The sequence below is a fragment of the Harpia harpyja genome, chromosome 5 (genome assembly GCF_026419915.1).
Source record: "Harpia harpyja isolate bHarHar1 chromosome 5, bHarHar1 primary haplotype, whole genome shotgun sequence".
Classification (NCBI taxonomy): domain Eukaryota; kingdom Metazoa; phylum Chordata; class Aves; order Accipitriformes; family Accipitridae; genus Harpia; species Harpia harpyja.
In genome coordinates this window covers 64,393,786-64,411,635 of record NC_068944.1, presented here as the reverse complement: position 1 = coordinate 64,411,635, position 17,850 = coordinate 64,393,786, and the positions used below count along the sequence as shown (strand labels likewise).

The window sequence follows — 17,850 nt, the reverse complement described above, 5'->3', positions numbered from 1 at the left end:
AATTAACACATTAATATTTAATCCTGCTTCTCCGCTACTGGGTCGTTGGCCAAAATTTCTGCCCCCTGGACCCAAATCTACACCGGCTGTAAATATGACTTTCTTCTCAGAATCTGACTTATTGTTATTCCCATCTCCTTTCTTCTGCCTGAAACCCTGGCCTCCTTCCTTCAACAGTCCTCCCTACAAATCAAATTATTTTGGAAGGGAATTGTCTTCTCTTGGCTCCAGCTACAAGATCGAACCTCATTTACCGTCAGTAATGTGCCCTTCCATGGCAGGCTCTCACCTCTTGCGCTGAGGAGGCACACCGTCTTCACACACGTTATCCTTACATTTCTCCTCCTCAGCTCTGCAGAAGCGGAGGGAGAGGAGGAGAGGACACGACAGGAGCCCCAGCTCACTCGTGGGACGGGCATGGAACAGCACGGGGATGGGGAGGCTTTTGGCCAAGACAGGGTTTCTGTCCCTCAGCTGGTGCGAGACACCTCTGGATCTGGCAGCAGGAGAGTGGGAGGTGGGATCGCAGCCCGGGGAAGGCGAATCCGTTACAGCTTTAACGCTGGATACGAGCAGCAGGGAAAGCACGCTGGCACAGGCTTTACCACAGGACAGTTTCTTGACTTTCAGGGTCTTGTGCAACCAGCTTGAAGCCTGTCCCATCCAATTTCCCTGCTATTATTTGCTGAGCTAGCAGGACTGGATCACGTACACCCGTCCGCGGTGCAATCGCCCCTTCCAGCACCGTGTGCGCCAGAGCAAGCTGGGGCTCCCAGCTGCGTGCCCGCCAGCCCCTCCAGCCGGGCCCTGCTCTGGGTTTGCCACACAGACCAGCCTGCCCCACGGACGAGGGCTCTCCCCAGTAACCCGGGCTGCCAGTGATGGAATTCAACGCCGAGGAGTGGATGAGACGAAGCACAAACGTGTAGCTGCAGGGATGGTTAGGTGCTTGGGCAGCTCCCCGCAGCCTACTCATTTGATCAGCATTTTTTTGGTGTCTGCCAGCCCCGAGCATCCACCCCGGTGGCACGCAGGGCCTGCTCCCGAGGGATGCCAACCACATCACACCCTGGCCGGAGCCGGCGATGGTGGGGAGCGCTGGGTGCCCCCAAATTTAAGAGCAGCCCTACTCGGGCAGCAGAGCCGCGTCCTTCTCTCTCTTCCGCCTTCCCCACCGGCGAGGCGGGAGGGCAGCCAGGGCGGCCACGGCCACGGGTCCCGGCCCTGCCCGTGCCACGAAGGACGCTTGTTCCCGGGCGCCTCGTAACGGGGTTTTGCTGGGTCTCGCCCCTGTATTTGGGCAGTTGGGTCCGTTCCCCCCCGCGACGCTCCCAGCCCAGCCGTGCCCCGGGGCGGCTCCAGCGGGGGGGCGGCGCCGCCGCGCTCGGCAGGGGGCAGCAGCACCGGCGGCACCGCTGGCAGAAACCGGGCGGAACCGGGCTGCCCCCGGCCGGGGACTGCGCCGGCGGCGGGGGGCGGCGGGCCGGACAGGGCCGGGCCAGGGGCGGCGAAGGACCCCAGGCGCTGGGCCAGGCCTCGCTGGACCTCAGCGCTGCGGAGCGTGCTGGTGCCGCCCGGCAGGACCCCCCGGTACCACCGCACCACCCTCCCCGCCCGTCCCGCCGGCGGCGGCAGCGGCGCCCCCCGCCCGTCAGGTTATGAATGGGTGCAGCGGAAGCCCCGCCCCCCCGGACGTGACGCCCCGCCAATGGGGGTGCGGGGCTGCGTGGCTGGATGAGGTCAGCGCGGCGGTGCCGGGGCGGGGGCGGCGCGCGGGGGGCCGGGTGAGGCGGGGGTCGCAGCCCGCGGGCGGGCAGGGCGGGCAGCGCGCGGGGCTCTGCGGCTCGCCGCCCGCTGCTGCCGCGGCCCGGGGGAGGCGGGGAAGGGGGGAGGGGCGAGGAGGAGAGGGAGGAGGAGGAGGAGGAGGAGGAGGAGGAGGAGGAGGAGGAGAGGGAGGAGGGTCCTCGCCGCCGCCGCTCCGTCCCGGGGGCCATTCAGCGGCAGCGCGGCGAGGAGCTGAGCGGCGCCGGGGCCGGGCGGGGGGGCGCCGGGCGATGCAGGGCTTCGTCAGGCTGCGGCGCGGCGGCCGCGGGCTGTGAGCCGGCGGGGCCGGGCCGAGCCGGGCTGGGCTGGGCTGGGCTGGGCCGGGCTGGGCTGGGCTGGCGGCGCGGGGAGGGGCGGGCGGGAGGGAGCGTGGCGGAGGAGAGGGCAGGCAGCGGCGGGAAGGCGGGAGCGGGGCTGCCCCGGTGCCCGCCCCGCGCGGGGGGGCCGGCCCCTGAGTGCATGCGGGGCGCCCCGCCGGGCCGCCGCCGGCCCGCCGCCGCCGCCGCCCGCCGCCCCTGAGAGACCGGCGGGGAGAAAGTTGCGGCGGTCGCCCACATGCGCGGCCGCGGCCGGCGGCTTGGGGAACGGCGCCGAGCGGAGGTGGGCGAAGAGAGTTTGAAGCGCTCGCCGGCGGGAAGATGGCGGAGCGGAGCTGAGAGCGGCGCCCGGCGAGCTCGGGCCGCCCCCGCCCTTCCTCCGCAGCCCCCCGGACCCCCGCCGGACACATGCAGGCCAAAAAACGCTACCTGACGCTGCTCTCCGCCGGCACCTGTCTCGCCCTGCTGCTCTACCTGGGAGGCGTGCGGCTGCGGGCGGCCCGGCACCCGCCGCCCGGTAGCCGGCATGGCCCGCCCCCGCGCCCCGGCGCCGAGCGGCCCTGGCCCCGCTTCCCCGACGCCCTGCGGCCCTTCGCGCCCGCCGAGCGGCCGGGCCCCGAGGGCGGCGGCGGCGGCGGCGGGCGCGTCTCCCCCCGGCAGCGGCGGGACGCCAGCGCCGGCCTCTACCGCGGGCGCCGCTGCCGCATGGAGTCCTGCTTCGACTTCGGCCAGTGCCGGAAAAACGGCTTCAAGGTCTACGTCTACCCGCAGCAGAAGGGGGAGAAGATCGCCGAGAGCTACCAGAACGTCCTGGCCGCCATCGAGGGCTCCCGCTTCTACACCTCCGACCCCGGGCAGGCCTGCCTCTTCGTCCTCAGCCTGGACACGCTGGACCGGGACCAGCTCTCCCCCCAGTACGTGCACAACCTCCGCTCCAAGGTGCAGAGCCTCCACCTGTGGAACAACGGCAGAAACCACCTGATTTTTAACTTGTACTCCGGCACCTGGCCCGACTACACCGAGGATGTGGGGTTCGACATCGGCCAGGCCATGCTGGCCAAAGCCAGCATCAGTACTGAAAACTTCAGACCCAACTTTGACGTTTCTATCCCGCTCTTTTCTAAGGATCATCCTAGGACAGGAGGGGAGAAGGGATTTTTGAGGTTTAACACCATCCCTCCTCTCAGGAAGTACATGTTGGTATTCAAGGGGAAAAGGTACCTGACGGGGATAGGGTCAGACACCAGGAATGCCTTATATCATGTCCATAACGGAGAGGATGTTGTCCTCCTGACCACCTGCAAGCATGGCAAAGACTGGCAAAAGCACAAGGATTCGCGCTGCGATCGAGACAACGCCGAATACGAAAAGTAAGTGAGCGGCATGCCCCTTCCCCGTGCGCGCGTCCCCAGGGCCGTGCCGGCATGCCCAGCTCCGCAGGCGGCCGCGGCCGCCGGGCAGATGTGGGCAGATGTGCGCCGGGGCGCTGGCGGCTGCTCGCGGGCCGGAGGAAAGTCGCGATCTCTCCTTCGGACGGGTCGCTCGCTCCTCCTGTCCCTTGCGAGGCTGCCGGCTGGCTCCGAGCCGCTGCCTCGGCCCGGGGAAGCCGGCGGGGAGGCGTCCGGCTGCGGCTGTGGCGTGGCTCGCCCCGGGGAGCGATGACCTGCAGCCGCAGCCCTTTGGCTTCGCAAACACGGCCGGCAGCAAAGATGTTGCTGGAGGATGCTCTGGCATCTGGCGCTGCCCTTCGTGTCCCCCCCCGCCCCCGGTGCCTCTTAGGGTCGATGCCCTGTGCTTTCGCTGGCCCGGGACAAAGTTTATGCGAGTCCTCAGCCCTCTTCAACACGCCCGTGAGCCTGGCCCCCACGGTGGATTAGTTGCTGAGGGTGCTTGCCGGGATGCTCTCTCCAAAAAAGCGGTGTGTGTCTGGCTGGCGTCTGTGTATCTCCACGGACGAGGCAGTGACTTGCCCTGCTGTCTTTTTCCTCTCTGTTCAAACCAGCACAGCATCGGTAAAGAAAGGAGGAAAAAGAAACACTGACTGCGTTCGTGTCTTGTGCCCGAGTTTCTGATTTTTACGTGCGAGAGGATACGCCGGCAGTGCGAGCATGGCATGTGTTTTCTGTGAATGCTTGGTTTCTTGGCTTTCCCCGATTTTTATTTTTATTTGTTGGTAATGTCACTGTGTAGGCAAATTTTCTGTCGCTGTGGTGCTGCCCTTGTCTTCCAGTCTGCTTTTCAGGTTTGTATACATCGCTGCCGGGAAAATCGCTTCCTGGGAATTACCTCCAGGACTGCGATGCTGACTAAGCTGTTTGCAACTGATTAGTTCATTTAAATGCCGATCACCGCTACATTTGCTGCAGAGCAGGTGTCTATATATGAAGTTTTTCGCATGAGAATGTTTCCCGTGTAGCAGGAGTTAGACGCTGAATTAAAACAGACCAGCCATATAGCGCTGAGTAGCGTGCAGTGGAGCTGCACCGATAGCTGCCAACGGCTAGAGGGGTTTGCGATGCACAGAGGAACGTGGGTGGAAAAATACTCTTGGAGAGCAGTTGGGAAGAAACTACGGTGGCATTAATGGTGATCAAAATTTCCAGCTGGCTGCCTGTTTCTCCACCGAAACTATCCACGGGGGATTGGGAGAGACCGGGAAGGTCAGCACTGCAACGCTGGGAAGCCAGTGTGTGCCTGGGCGAACTCTGCTTGCCCTCTGGTTACTGTAAATCCGCTGCAGAGCGGGGGGGAATAGCAGTGCAGATACTTGGTGGACTTTTAATCCCATTCACTTTCGGAAAACTGATGGGTGAGCGGTGAAATGATACACATGTGGAAGTGATACAGCGGTGGTACCGAGTGATCGGTAGAGATACTAAGCTAAGCTTGTGTTATTCGTGACCTGGGAGTCCCTTTGGCTTGTGATCTCCTTTAGGGAATATTTTTTGAGGGGGAAGAAGGGAGACCTGACAACTGTAGCCTTGCAGACTGTGCTGGTTTCTGGCATAGATCTCAGCAATTGGAGCTAACTTACAGATAGGAAAAGTCCTGGTTATGTGCTGTGTTCTACAGCGTGTGTGCTATTGACTTGTCGTAAAACCAAACATACATGCCTGTGGTTTGACCCGAGTAGGGCCGTATTAATTTTTTTTTTTTTTTTTACATCTATGCCATTTGGTCCAATAAAAAGATAGATTTCTCCCCACAAGTGTCCTAAAAAGTGTCTTTGCCGCTTATTTTGTACGTGTCAACCCTCAGGGGATATGGAAGCGTGAACCCAACTGGTCCACCGTGCTGTTCATACAAAGGACATACTTGCCACTAAGGTGCGGCCGTGTCTGGGGTGGTGTATGGGGACTTCAACATTTGTTGCAATGCTGCTGTTAAAGACAGGAAGTAAAAAAAAATTGCAAGGAAATAAGTTTACTCCAAGAATCGAGGCAGGCTGAATCTGTGGTCGGGCCACTGAGATGAATGGGCTCGCTCTGGCAAACAACTGCAAACGCTGAAGCTCTTTAAGCCGGCATCTTATCTGAGCGAGCGCACCTGCCAGAGCATGCTGCTGCCCCTTCGCACTCCTGCTTCGGCGCCAATTCGCAGCAAAGTATGCCATCTGCTGATCTCCCAGCACCGCGTCCTGCGGTGGCCTGCATTCTCTGTCTCTCCTGTGCGAATGCGGACCATGCCTGGCGCTCCGCTCCCTTTATGAAATCCAGCAAGATCCCATCCCCAAGGTAGTGTAAGGGCGGTCAGCCAGTTGAAATGCTTCTGTGCCTATGTGTAACCCAGGTGTGGAAGCTGTAGGAGGGACTCCGCTATTCGCCCCACCTGAAGCAGCATCCGATGTGAACGAAGCTGCAGTGCTTGGGAGAGAAATGTCTCTAAATACAGCCAAGCCTTGAAAACTGCACACAGAGCTGCTCTCTTGGGGCTTTTCGGGCTTGGATTTAACAATGCGTCCTCAAGGTTTTAATCTAAAAGAAGAAAAATGCATTCTCTAAGAGATGAGTCTTTGCACATCCATCTAGAGTTGGGAAAGTTGCATATTGCGCTCTTCTGTGCCTGTTTTTCCCATCCTCTGCTGTGACACGCTGTTTCACTTTGTGTGGAAGGCAGGAACATGGGTGCCCTGGCCATGGAGAGCTGGCCCCGAGATACCGGTCCTTGCCAGGGCAAAATATGAATTATTGGCTCCAGGTAGAGGCCTTACCAAGCCGTGTAAATTAGGTGACCAGATTTTAAAACATGGTAATCTTGTGTCAACAGGGTGGTAGTGTTATACTGTGTTACGCTTGGTGCCAGTGCACACTGTAAGATAGTTGTGATGGGGTTTCATCTATTCTGCAACATCTGGTGTTGGGTTTGAATGATGTCCACCTGTCTGCAGGATGAGTTGTTTCCTCTCTAGGAGATTGAAAAAGCCAAGAAAGGTGACTTCTTGACCTATGGAAAATGCATAGAGTCTTATTTCATTTGGAAGAAGGAGGGAAGGGCATGTGCGTATTTGACTGTCTTCCTGAATTGTATTGAAAGATCCATCTCTATGTTACAGCTAATTAATTTGTATCCCAGTTATGCATCTCAGCAGATAAAGCTGATGCAGACTACAATGAATTGCATTATCATGATTAAACTACTAGCAAACAGGATATAAAGGAAAACAAAGAAAAACTCTTGTTTCTTTACGGTGTCCTTGACTGTCAAAGTTGGCCTTTGTCACCCAGCGCTAGGGCAGCTGGGCTTTTTGAATTCCTCCACGGTAGGATTTCAGTGTCAAGCTTTTTGTTTCACAAAGGGTTAACCAAATAAACAGTGCTGCTGCTGAAGTTTGAAGAGAGCCTCTTAAATATTTAATGACAGTCTAAATATATACATATGTACAATGTGTTTTAAACAAAGGCAGAATTCATGTACAGGCTTAACTGGTTCCAAATAATTACTTTTTGGAAGGTAATATAAATGACTATGGATACCAAAAGAAATGGAGGAATGCGATGTTTTAGTAGAGCCAGATGCAGAGAAGAGATTTGCACCAAAATGGGGATCTTTCTAGGAAAGTAAATGATGTTGTCTGTGGTGCATTCTCTGATTGGCAACAACCCTGCCCTTGGAAGACTGAGAGTGATGGTATCCAAAAACATAAAGTCTCGTCAAAAGCTCATTCGAGGAGGCTTTTTGCTCATATCTGTGCAGGATAGCTTAAGTTAATGCTGGTAGTGAAACAAAGGGGTTAAAACAAATAATGAACAGGGTTGAAGAGAGTAGGATGGAGAAGGGGAAGTGAGCAAAAAATGTGGTTTTGGAGAAACGTGAACTTAGGTGGAGGACAACTAGTGTAGCGAGGTGTTTTTCAGAGACTTAATAAGTTTTTCAACTCGTCAATTCTCAGAAAGCCTGCGCGATCAAGACTGAACTGAGAAAGGCAGGCAAAACACGCAGGACCTCACGAGCTGAGACTGGTTCTGCGAGAGGAGGTTGGAAGCATGTGGTTGAGGAGGAGCCTACGGGAAGGACCTACCTGGAGCTGCTGGGTGCTGGCAGAAGAGGGAGAGAGCAACAGCACACCGTGTGCTTATGCCTGTGAGACATCTCTGCAGGGCACGTGACAGCACTGAGCAGGGTTGTGTATGTACTTTTACAGGTGAAAATATCCAGCTGAACGTTTTCATTGATCTCTGGTCCCTGGTAGGTTTACCTGGTGTGCACTCTACTGGTGGAACGTGTATCAATCACGGCTGAACCTCCTACCCGTGTAAATGCTGTCCTGAGCAAAGGTTACAGTTGTGCAGTAAGCACAGAATGGGAACAAAAGCAACTTTTAGTTTCACTTCCTTCCCACCAGGAATAAAATACACATATGAAAAAAGAAGTGGCAGATTTAGACGCTAGGGATGACTTTGCCACTCACAAGACTGGCATGAAAACGTGAAGTAAGGCTTAGGCATGCCTGTCCAACATGTGATGATAATCTAGACACTGCATACGCATGTATGTGCATGTTTTGAGCAAAGGCAAAATTCTTGTATTTTCAACATACTGAGCTTCAGTGTGTTGTATTAAAATATAAATGTAAATGCCAAACTTAATCACTTACTGAATTATTTTTGGAATTATTTAAAAGCCTTCACAAGTCAGCTCCTTTGTAGCTGTTTAGGACAGGGGCGAGAAATTACCCAGGTTGAGGGTGGCTGTTGTCCTGGACATCTGAACTGAGGTGGGAACCCGTCTGTGCATCTTGTGTATCACCAGGCTGCTTCAGGAGCTTGGATGAAACTCAAGAACTACTGAGAGATCTTGGGCATTTTCCCAGAGTATCTTGGCTCCTGCAGAGACCTATCCCCACCAGACTGCTTTTTTATTTTAATATCAATTTTTGAGAAACTGGAAATTTGCCTGTTTTACAGTGTGTTTATTCCAAAATGCAGTAAGCAAGTAAATAACAAACCTTTAACGTACCTCTGAGAAATATGGGATTTGTTCTATCATGTTCTTCTTCCTGCTCTCTGTATGTATTGCAAAGTGTCCTTATGTGCCTGTCGATGCTGATTTAATGCAAGTAGTGCCCGGGGGGGCCTAGGAGCTTCCACCTGGGAGGCTCTGGGCTGATGGCCTGGCAGGAGCTGGGAGCAGGGGCAACAGGAGCATCCTTGAGCTCGTGACCAGCAGTGCAATCCTCAGCCTGGCCGTTTGCACCAGGCTCTTCCCTCTCGGAAAAGGGGTGGAAGAGGGTGGACACGTGTGCGTGAGCGTGTTCCCCTGTGCAAGCGGCGCCGAGCGCTGCAGCGTGTGTGGCCGGGTGTGTAGGGTCAGGTACCGGCAGAGGAGCCCACCCTGCCTGTGGGCCTTAAACCAGGCACCCTCCTAACCTCAAGTAATTAAGTTTTCGTGTGGGGCGAGTTATTATTATAATTGCTTGCCCCAGGCTTTTCTGCGTCTTTCTGTGAAGCATCTCATACGAGGCTCTGTGGTGACAAAGCATTACAGGAGATGGTTGATCTGGTCCAGAGCAGGTGTTTTCTGTATGCAGAAACATACGTGAATGCTGCTTTCAAGGCCGGAGGGGCTCCGCTTTTATTTTTCCTGCCTAGCAAAATTGTTCTAGGATAATTTATTGGTAAATAATTATCACTGAAGAGACGCTTGGCGATAGAACAGAACTCAAACCAAACCATGATCTGAGTCGTCATTTTAATTTTAAGCAGAATTAATCCTGAAATGGGTAGTTTGAAGGGTTTATTGAACCCAGATCAGAACTGAGCTAAAATTAATGTGTCCAGCTACTCGTTTGGGCAAGATGAAGCCCTGCTGTGCCCCCAGCGAGGTGCCCTCAGCAAGAAGGTGCTGCAGAGCATCCTGCGGTGCCGCTGCCTTCTCACCCTCCCTGGCTGGGTGTTTCACTTTGTGCAGGACTTTTTGTACCAGCCTAAGGGGAGCTTCACTGAAACTGCTCCTAAGGGAGAGGGGTGGCTGATTTGGGGTTCTCGGGGGTTGGGGGGCTTGTGTGCTGCTGCCTGCCGCTCTCTGCTGCATTGAGGCTATTCCCAGCCATAGACCTCTTTGCATCTGTGCAGCTCTGACGTGGTGTGTCTCTCTGGGAGGATGGGACTGAACGAGAGGAGTTTCAGCTCAAGACAGACATGAGCGAAAAAGGCTACTGGTTTGACTCTGCTGGAAATAATCCTTTTGCCCCACATACAGCCCTGGAACAGCCCACTGGAAAGTAAACCGGCAGCTGCTTGCGGGAGAGGGAGGTAAATGAAACTGGTCGGCATGAAGCACTTATTTACTCAACAGATGTGAGTGAAGAGCGTGTGCTGTAATCTGATGATTTCTGCAGTATTATCTGTGATTGTTTTCCCTTTCTCTCTGCAGGGTTTCTTTCAGAAAATCCACAGAGTTTTGTGGTCTTGGGTAAACAAACCATTTCGCTAACCAGAGAAAAATAATTGGTAGGTACGTAGATAACTGTGTGGCCTGTGAAGGGAGTTAAATGTCGTGTTCCGTGCTGCTAAGGTGACTGACTTCTCAAGGACTTGGCTATGCCTAGATGATGATGCAAGATATATACTCCTGTCCCATGCTGTATGGAGATTAGTTCAGCATGTGGGAATGTGTGAGTATAACTTCAGGTTATATTTAAGGTTCTGCAGCTTTCCGTGTTGCCAAGTATTTTGGGATGTATAGGTTTCAAAGCCTTCTCGTGGTTTACACTGAGCAGTGGATTTGTTCCTCCTTCTGTTCATCCGGCTATGCTGTGCTTTTACATAGAGTTTTCTGTGGCTCTTTCTTTAATGCAAATTTCAGGAGGAAACAGGATATCGTCACTGTCTTGCCCTTAATTTAGGAGCCTCCTCAGTCAACTGGAGGGAACATCAATGCCACGTAATGCTGATGCAACTCATCCCCACATCTCCGGAGCAGGCAGGGAGGGAGCTGGCGCAGGAGGGGCCTGCGGCACTGGGCACGCACAGGGGCGATTAAAGATCCAGGCCAGAGGATGGTGGGAGTTGTTATTTCTTCCACTTACGGACAGAATTATAACAGTTGACACCCATGCATTGGAAGAAACCGAAGAGGGTTCTTGGAGCAGTCCCTGTGCTGGTATTGCAGCACGGGCACCGCGGGGCCTGGGAGGTGGTTTGGAAGCAGAGAGATGGAGATCAGCACGATGCAGTGGTGCGGGAGAAGCTAGTTTAAGGAATGAATTCCAAATGAGAACAAAAGAGAGGAGATTCGTTTCACATGAGAAGAGGGAAGTAATGCTTTAAGAAATAAAGGCCCTATCTCAGCAAAATGTTGTGCCTAAACTGCTTTGCTGGGAAAGAACTGGTGTGAGTGCTGCCAGGCTGATGGCTTTCCAAATGCAATCTGACTTCTTAAAATGTTACCGTTTCTTAGAATAAGAAAACAACTTGAAGCCGGTCAGGAGGGTTAGGCCTCCTCAATAACGAGAGAAAGAAGATGCCATTTTCTTTAACTATCTTGTGTTTTCCCCTCTCATCTCTCCCACCGCCTGTCACTGAGATTTAACCTCAGTTTTTCGGGTGGTGCAGTGCTGTCTTCTCGGCAGGGATGCAGATGGGGTGCTAAGCGGGTGTTCCCTGAAAGGTGGTAGAGTTGGGGCGTTTGCGTTGGCTAAATCGGGCTCTCATTTCATATTCCAGTAAGACAGAGTTCTCCTCGCTCCTGCAGTCCCTGGGTGCGGTGTGGTGCTGGCAGGGCTGTCGCAGGAGTTCCTGCCGCCTTCTGCCTGTAGCATACGTGGTCTCGGGACTGCAGTCCGACGGCTAGGATTGCCACTGGCCACCGTGGTTACGTTTCCATATGTCTTTAAAATGGGGAAGAACGCTTTGCTTTCCCTAAGTGTTTTTGGGGGTTACTTTAGTGCTTCATAACGTTTTAGAGAAAGTACGATGTAAAACTGAAATATTATTCATTAATGTTTTCTGTATCTGCTTCTCAGGAAGCAACAGTGAGTGTAGGTCTAAATTGTGACCTTTTCTGATAAAATGTGATAGTTGTCAGAAGCAGCATAAAGCAGCTGTTTGCTGCATGTATCAGTGTGGAAATGCCCACAAAAGCTTTTTTGGGGTTTGACATTTGTCCGAGGTCAGGATACGTGGTCACGTTTGGTATATGAGCCTTTTAACTCTCCTTGCTTCCCTCAGATGCTACCAAAGTCCACCACTTTTCCAGGCGCTGAAGCACTGCCATTTCTGATCACTCCTCCAACGGTTCTTGTGGTGCAGTTAGCAAATTCAGTAAAGTTCTGCCTTAAGTTGACTTTTTTCCCCATGATGGTTTCTAGTCCAGAAATACATGAAAACGAAATAATTCCTGGGTTCCTAAGTGAATTTCCCGTTTGTTCACTTTTTTCCCTCTAATATACTCTTTGTGTTTGTGAATGAAACAGAATTAGGGCTAATTTAGTTGATTGGCTGCAAAACAAAAGTATTCAATGCTAAGAATGGGAAATGAGAAGGCCTTTCTGAAATGTTACTTCTTTGCATAATTGTAATAGATTATAATTACGCAGTTGGGTGTTTAGCAGTGGATTTGCTGTAAACACAGTGATGGAAAATGTCTTGTCGCTCGCGTCAGTTCGAATCCCAGTGCAGTCCTGTCGATGGCTGTACCAGCATTTCTAACGACATTTTCTCTTCAGGCAGGATGGCGTGTTACAGAAAATGCTATCTCCAGTTCCCCTTCCAGCTCCTCCCACAAAATTACCGCCGGTCGATATGGCCATGTCAGACCGTTGACACAAATCAATAAGATCAATCATTCTTCAGCTCCTAAACAAAATTGAGAGCGCGAGGCTGACGGGCTGCGCGTAGCAATACTGGCAGCGATTCCTAAATGGAAAATGCATACCATAATGTTTGCAAAGTGTACGTGGGGGACCCTGTCCTGTTAATAATTAGTTCTCCGAGGCTGTAAAAGGAGGGAGCACGGTATAAATCGTTTCCTACAACTGCAGTATGCGTTATGGCCCCTACAGCCGTCAGGCTGATGGAGAACATCACCTGCCCGACAGCGGTGCTGGAGAGGGGTGAGTGTGGCAGAGTTTGGTTAGGAATCCTGATTTTCTTCATTCTCCTAGAAGATCTTGACTTCTGATACTGTGTTTTGTCCCATGAATAATTTCAGACATTTTATTGCAATCCTGGAATTAATTCCTGGTGCAATCAGGTAGTTCAGTGTGTAACTGCCAGAAAGCCCATCAAAACTGTAGTTGCTCTAGTCTGCAAGAATAAAATCACAGGCTGCTTCTAAAAATCAGAACCTTTATCTGAAAGGAAGGACAAATCTTTGTTTATAATGTCTAAGTTTATATCTCTGAAGGCTTGTTTGGGTGTGTCTGCTCATAGACTCAATCAGCTGCCTCAGGAAGATAAACACATAAATGTTTCATCTCCTTGATTTGCCACCAACCATTGTGCTGGGTGCTAGCAGATTTTTCTTTTAATTAAATATAATTTATCTAATCCTAATGGGAAACATAATTATAGGATTTATTTTTTAATACTGTGATTTCAGAATTACTTTATAAAGAAGAGTAACATTTCCCCCTTAAGGCCTGTTTTAAAACAAGCAAACAAAACAAAAAACCAAAGTACACTTTGCTAAAAGTAATAAATCTCAGACAAGAAGCAAAAAAAAAAAAAAAGCATCTGATATGTTGGAGCTGCAATAAAGCTGAAAATTAATGATCAGTAAGTTAGTGCTGCAAGAGAGTGAATGCATTATGGATTTGAGGAGTTGCCTATAGCTTATTAAATGTCAGCAAATTTTAGCATAACCAGTAGAAAACCCTGATCAGAAAATGTAAAACAGTGCAACCTGCTGTCGGACTATCCAGTGCCACAAAGGATGTGGGAACCATGTGTATGGTTGAAACGTAAGAAGGTGCTTTGCAAGATCAGGGTCTGAAATTACACGCTAAAATCCTTTAGTTTCTGATCAGAGGGACTTTAACATTTCAGTACGGCACAACTGTAGTCTCAGGGAGGGATTTATTGTACTGTAAAACCTTTGCATGAGAAGGTATGTATGACTGTTTAAAATAATTTAAAACAAATAACATCCCCACACCCTCCCACTCTCTCTCATGCTTTTTTCCCTAAAACCGAAAGGTAAGGTTACTACTTGAATTGTAATGGAATAATATATCAAGTGAGTGATCACATCAGGCATGGACACTTACCAAATCACAGCGAGATAACTGTGAATAACTCTCTAGTTTCAACAATTTGCATGGCCATTAACAATTGATGGGTTTCCCTTAGAACCACATTATCTATGGCAGCGGGATCTATTCCCATGCACCGCTCCTGCATACTAAGTGCCAGCGAAATTCTCAAAAGTGAGGGTAGTAAAAAATCTGATAGCAGCAAGGTGAATGAAGCGGGTAGGAATTTCAAGGCGACACTTTTTGAAGGTGGGGAGATATTTCAGCTGATCACGCATTTTCATAACTGCTCTCCCCCCCCTTCCCTGCTTTCTTTTTTAACTACAGTTCTGCAAGTTTTTTTAATTCAAGCTGGCATTAGGTTTCCCTTCACTACTTGGCATCATCTCAGGCTTGATGGTTGGTCTGGCATGTGGATCAGTTTAAGCAAGATTTTAAAATACGTTTTGTTTTAGTTTTGGATTTGACACGTGTCTTGAGGAGCTTTTATGCATATTTGACAAAAGATAAAAACAGTGCTAAATTTAGCAGTCCTAGATTGTTGGGTGGCTCTTTCATGGGAGTGATTTCGAGCAGGTATCAAAGACGTGCTTTCCTTATGAGAATCATGCCACCATTTTAATAAACACGCAACACATCTCTTATTTCTAGCGCTTTCATCTCCGGCTGACGGCATGTCAGATCTTTCCAGATTCCTCCATCAAGTTGACTTTTCCAGCCCGGAATCTCATCTCTTCTCTTTCTTTTTATTTCTCTTTCTCGCCCTCTTCCCTCTCCCCCTTTCTCTTTCACGGTGCTGCTGTTGTGGCAAGATTAAAGCAACTGAGTGAAGCGGTGGCAGGGAAAGCTGGGATAATCAAAGTGTGCAAGCGGCTGGAGCTGTGTGAAGGCAGGTGGGTGACACATCAAAGCTGGTGGGTACTGGCTCTTGCTGCTCTCGCCTCGCTGGGTAAATGACCCCCCTGCCATAAACAGGGTTCCTGGGGTTAGTTTGTGAGCTCACACGTACACGAATGCGATTGCTTTTCTACGCCCTTCCCAAAATTTAATTGCAGAGAATGGTAATAAAGTCTTAGCTTTGTTCCTTGGAAGATGGCTTCTGTAGACGTGGCGTGTTAGGAAGTAGTACCGGAGTTGTTGATAGCGGGCGGTCGTTCGCTTTCAGCTAAGAACAACCCAGCACCTTATTGTCCCCTCTGCCCGTAAATGCCGTTTCTGGGTTGCTGGAGGTAGGCTGAGGAGAACTGGAAGATCGACCAGCGCCTGGTTGCCGCCGGCAGGGTCTCGCGTGGGCAGGGACCCAGCGTGTCCTGTCTTGGCCGGAGCACCCGTGGCCGGGGCAGGCAGCCGCCCCTCGGCCGGCTGCAGGCGGGTGCTGCTCCCTGAGCTCCGCATCCAGCGCGAGGGCTTCGGGGGAAGTCCCGAGTCCCCGCCGTCTCTAAACTCCCTGCGCATGTCTCTCGATGTGGAGCTAACCGCGGGGCTGGCTCTTTTCTCAGCTGCCGCCTCTGCCCGCGTTGCCTCTCCCCAAACCCTGCTCTGTCTTTGCTGTGGAGCTGGGAGGTTGAGCACCCCGCGGTCTGGACGGGCTCTTGCTCTATGTTCCTGCACGGGGATCCTCGTCTCTGTCTTGACCGTTTGCTCTGAAGGTGTCAAAAAATCATTGCGCTTTGCACCTGCCGTCTTTCGCAGGACTTCTTCACTGCCCCCAGCCTGCTGGTGTCCGTTTCGTTTACTACTGCTGAGAACCAAAATAACCAGCGGAGCCATCCGGACACATGTCTCTGGGCTTTGTGCATTGAAACATCAGTGAACTGCAGTGAAAACAGGTTTTCGGGTTTTGTTCCATTAGCTGTGTTTCTGGCGGCCTGTAATAACAGTCCTTTCTAGCAAAAAGGTTTTCTACTCTTCTTTAATTTTTAATGAAAAATTTTTCTGACACAGGTCATCGTAAAATAATTAACAGTGAGATCGTCTGTGTTGTTTGGGTATAAAACTGGAGATCTAAGGATTTAGAGATATTGGTGTGATCCCAGGTTGCCCTGTTGGTGTGGTTACTGGTTATAGCAATAGTTCTTATTTACTTTAACTTTAGTCTCAGGGTAACCATGTTTCACAATAATCAATGCACTGATTACTATAATTGCATTTTGTGGTAACGTGGTCTTATAATTAACTGACTGAGCTAATAAAGCATGGAATCTAATGAATATTTGTAAACAAACTTCATTAGGAAGTAGGTTGAGAATATGCACTGGTGGAGGATAATAGAGGAGACCCATCCTCAATTTCAATAATTACAACAGATGGAAACCTGGAAAAGAACAGCAAAGTGTGGAAACCATCCCACTGCTAGTTACCTTTTGTTTACTGCTGCACTATGTCTTTAAAAATCTCTCTTTAAAAAAAAATCTTTCTAGAAAAAGGCTCCCCACTGCAATGAGATCCTGCGTACACAATTTCAGTCTCTTTTTGCAGAACATTAAAGCATTATCAGGCATGATGTTGAAAACAGGATTTACAATGTAGGGCTGGTATCAGCCTTGAGTAAGAAGTGTCTATTGTCAACCCGTGATTGAATCTTAATGCAATTAAAATGAAAAAGGAAACCACCATTGAAAATGGGAAATAGATTTCCTAGTGGTGCCTCTGGGGGGGTGGATGGCTGACATCTGGCTGTTGCTGGAAAGTTGGCTGTGTTTTACTGTCCTTGAGGAACTGTGTCCCATTTTTGCTGTTGTATTGGGCATGCTTTGCCTCCCTCTGGTTGTGTCCCTGTGTTTCAGATGCATGTTCCTCATCTCAGGCGTGGGGTCCTGTACACTCTGTGAGGCCATTTGGGAGCATGTTGTATGAGTCTGGCCAGTTAACAGTTGAAGGATCTGGCCCATTTTGGATGGTTGCTTTATTTTAAGGTCACCAGAAATCCCTTTACACCTGCTTGCCTCCTCTCCCCCCTTCCCCCATCTTTAAGCTACTTGACTCTTAAATACATGGTTTTCCTGGCTGAGTCTGTGTGTCTCTCTGACAGAAGTAGCATTAAATCCTGCTGCCCCCCCACACCCCCCAGCTTTTTTTAAGCTTTTAGTTATCTGCAAAGTTTGGTATTCTTTTTTCAGGAAACACGTACGTAAGGAGCCTTGCTCAGAGGGCACCAGCCCTGAGCAATAGGCATGAGTGGCTGCTCTTGCAGCAGGAGCTCGGAGGGGAGAGGGTCTTTCAGCAGCTACAGTTCATGCATTTGCTTCCTACCTGCTGGTTTCAAACAGTATTAATTTTTATGCATTTATTGTGTTTAATTAAAAGCAGGGCTGGTTACAGCAGCGCTCGCAGAGATTCCTCCTCCCCCCCCCAATGCAACAAATAAGCATCTGGTATTTGTTTTGTGTAACACAATCATCATAAAATGAAGAGTAATAAAACATAATTATCTGTAAAGGCTTGTTTTATAAGGCTAAGAATGAGCTTGTTTCTGCCTTGTTTTGGTCTACTTGTAAGATAAAGGATGTCTTTGTATGGTTTTAGCCCCTCTCCAAATTAGTAGAGAATCAGTTATTACAGTGTTTTAAACCCTGGTGCGTAAGGGTGTAAGGTAGTGTGAGTGCATGCATGGGACTGCACCGGTGGATCTCTAGGGGTGGGGAAGAGGCCTTTTCTGTTCCTTTTGGAAAATTTTCCCATCCAAACAATGGGTTTTATTTGAAAGCTTTGGTAAAGTAAGAGGGAGGAAAATCTGTGGGCTACACGAACAAGGTCAGCATCTCTGAGCTGTGGGCCTTAAAGTTGGGTTTGAGCCCTTTCTGCACACTCCTTATCCTTGGCAGTGTGAAGGACAGTGACGTATGTCCACGTTTGTGCTTGGGTATGTGTGAGGACTCTTTGATTTGGCTCTTGTTGCTTTTCGGACAGACCTTAACTTCTGCCATATCTTCATCTCTTCGGAGCATTGCTGGCTTGATCCACCTCTAGTCTGGTCATCAGGACTTCTAGAACAGGATTCAGCAGTTTTGAAGACCT

General features: G+C 50.8%; 1 protein-coding gene across 1 annotated transcript in view; it reads left to right on the top strand.

Annotated features, from left to right (window-relative positions):
- Positions 1 to 2,256: 2,256 nt before the first annotated feature.
- Positions 2,257 to 17,850, top strand: part of EXT1 (exostosin glycosyltransferase 1) — a 187,412-nt gene continuing 171,818 nt past the window's right edge. The window contains exon 1 of the mRNA XM_052787129.1: positions 2,257 to 3,511. Coding sequence (XP_052643089.1) covers positions 2,550 to 3,511 — 962 coding nt within the window. The 5' untranslated portion in view covers positions 2,257 to 2,549. The remainder of the gene's footprint in view (positions 3,512 to 17,850) is intronic.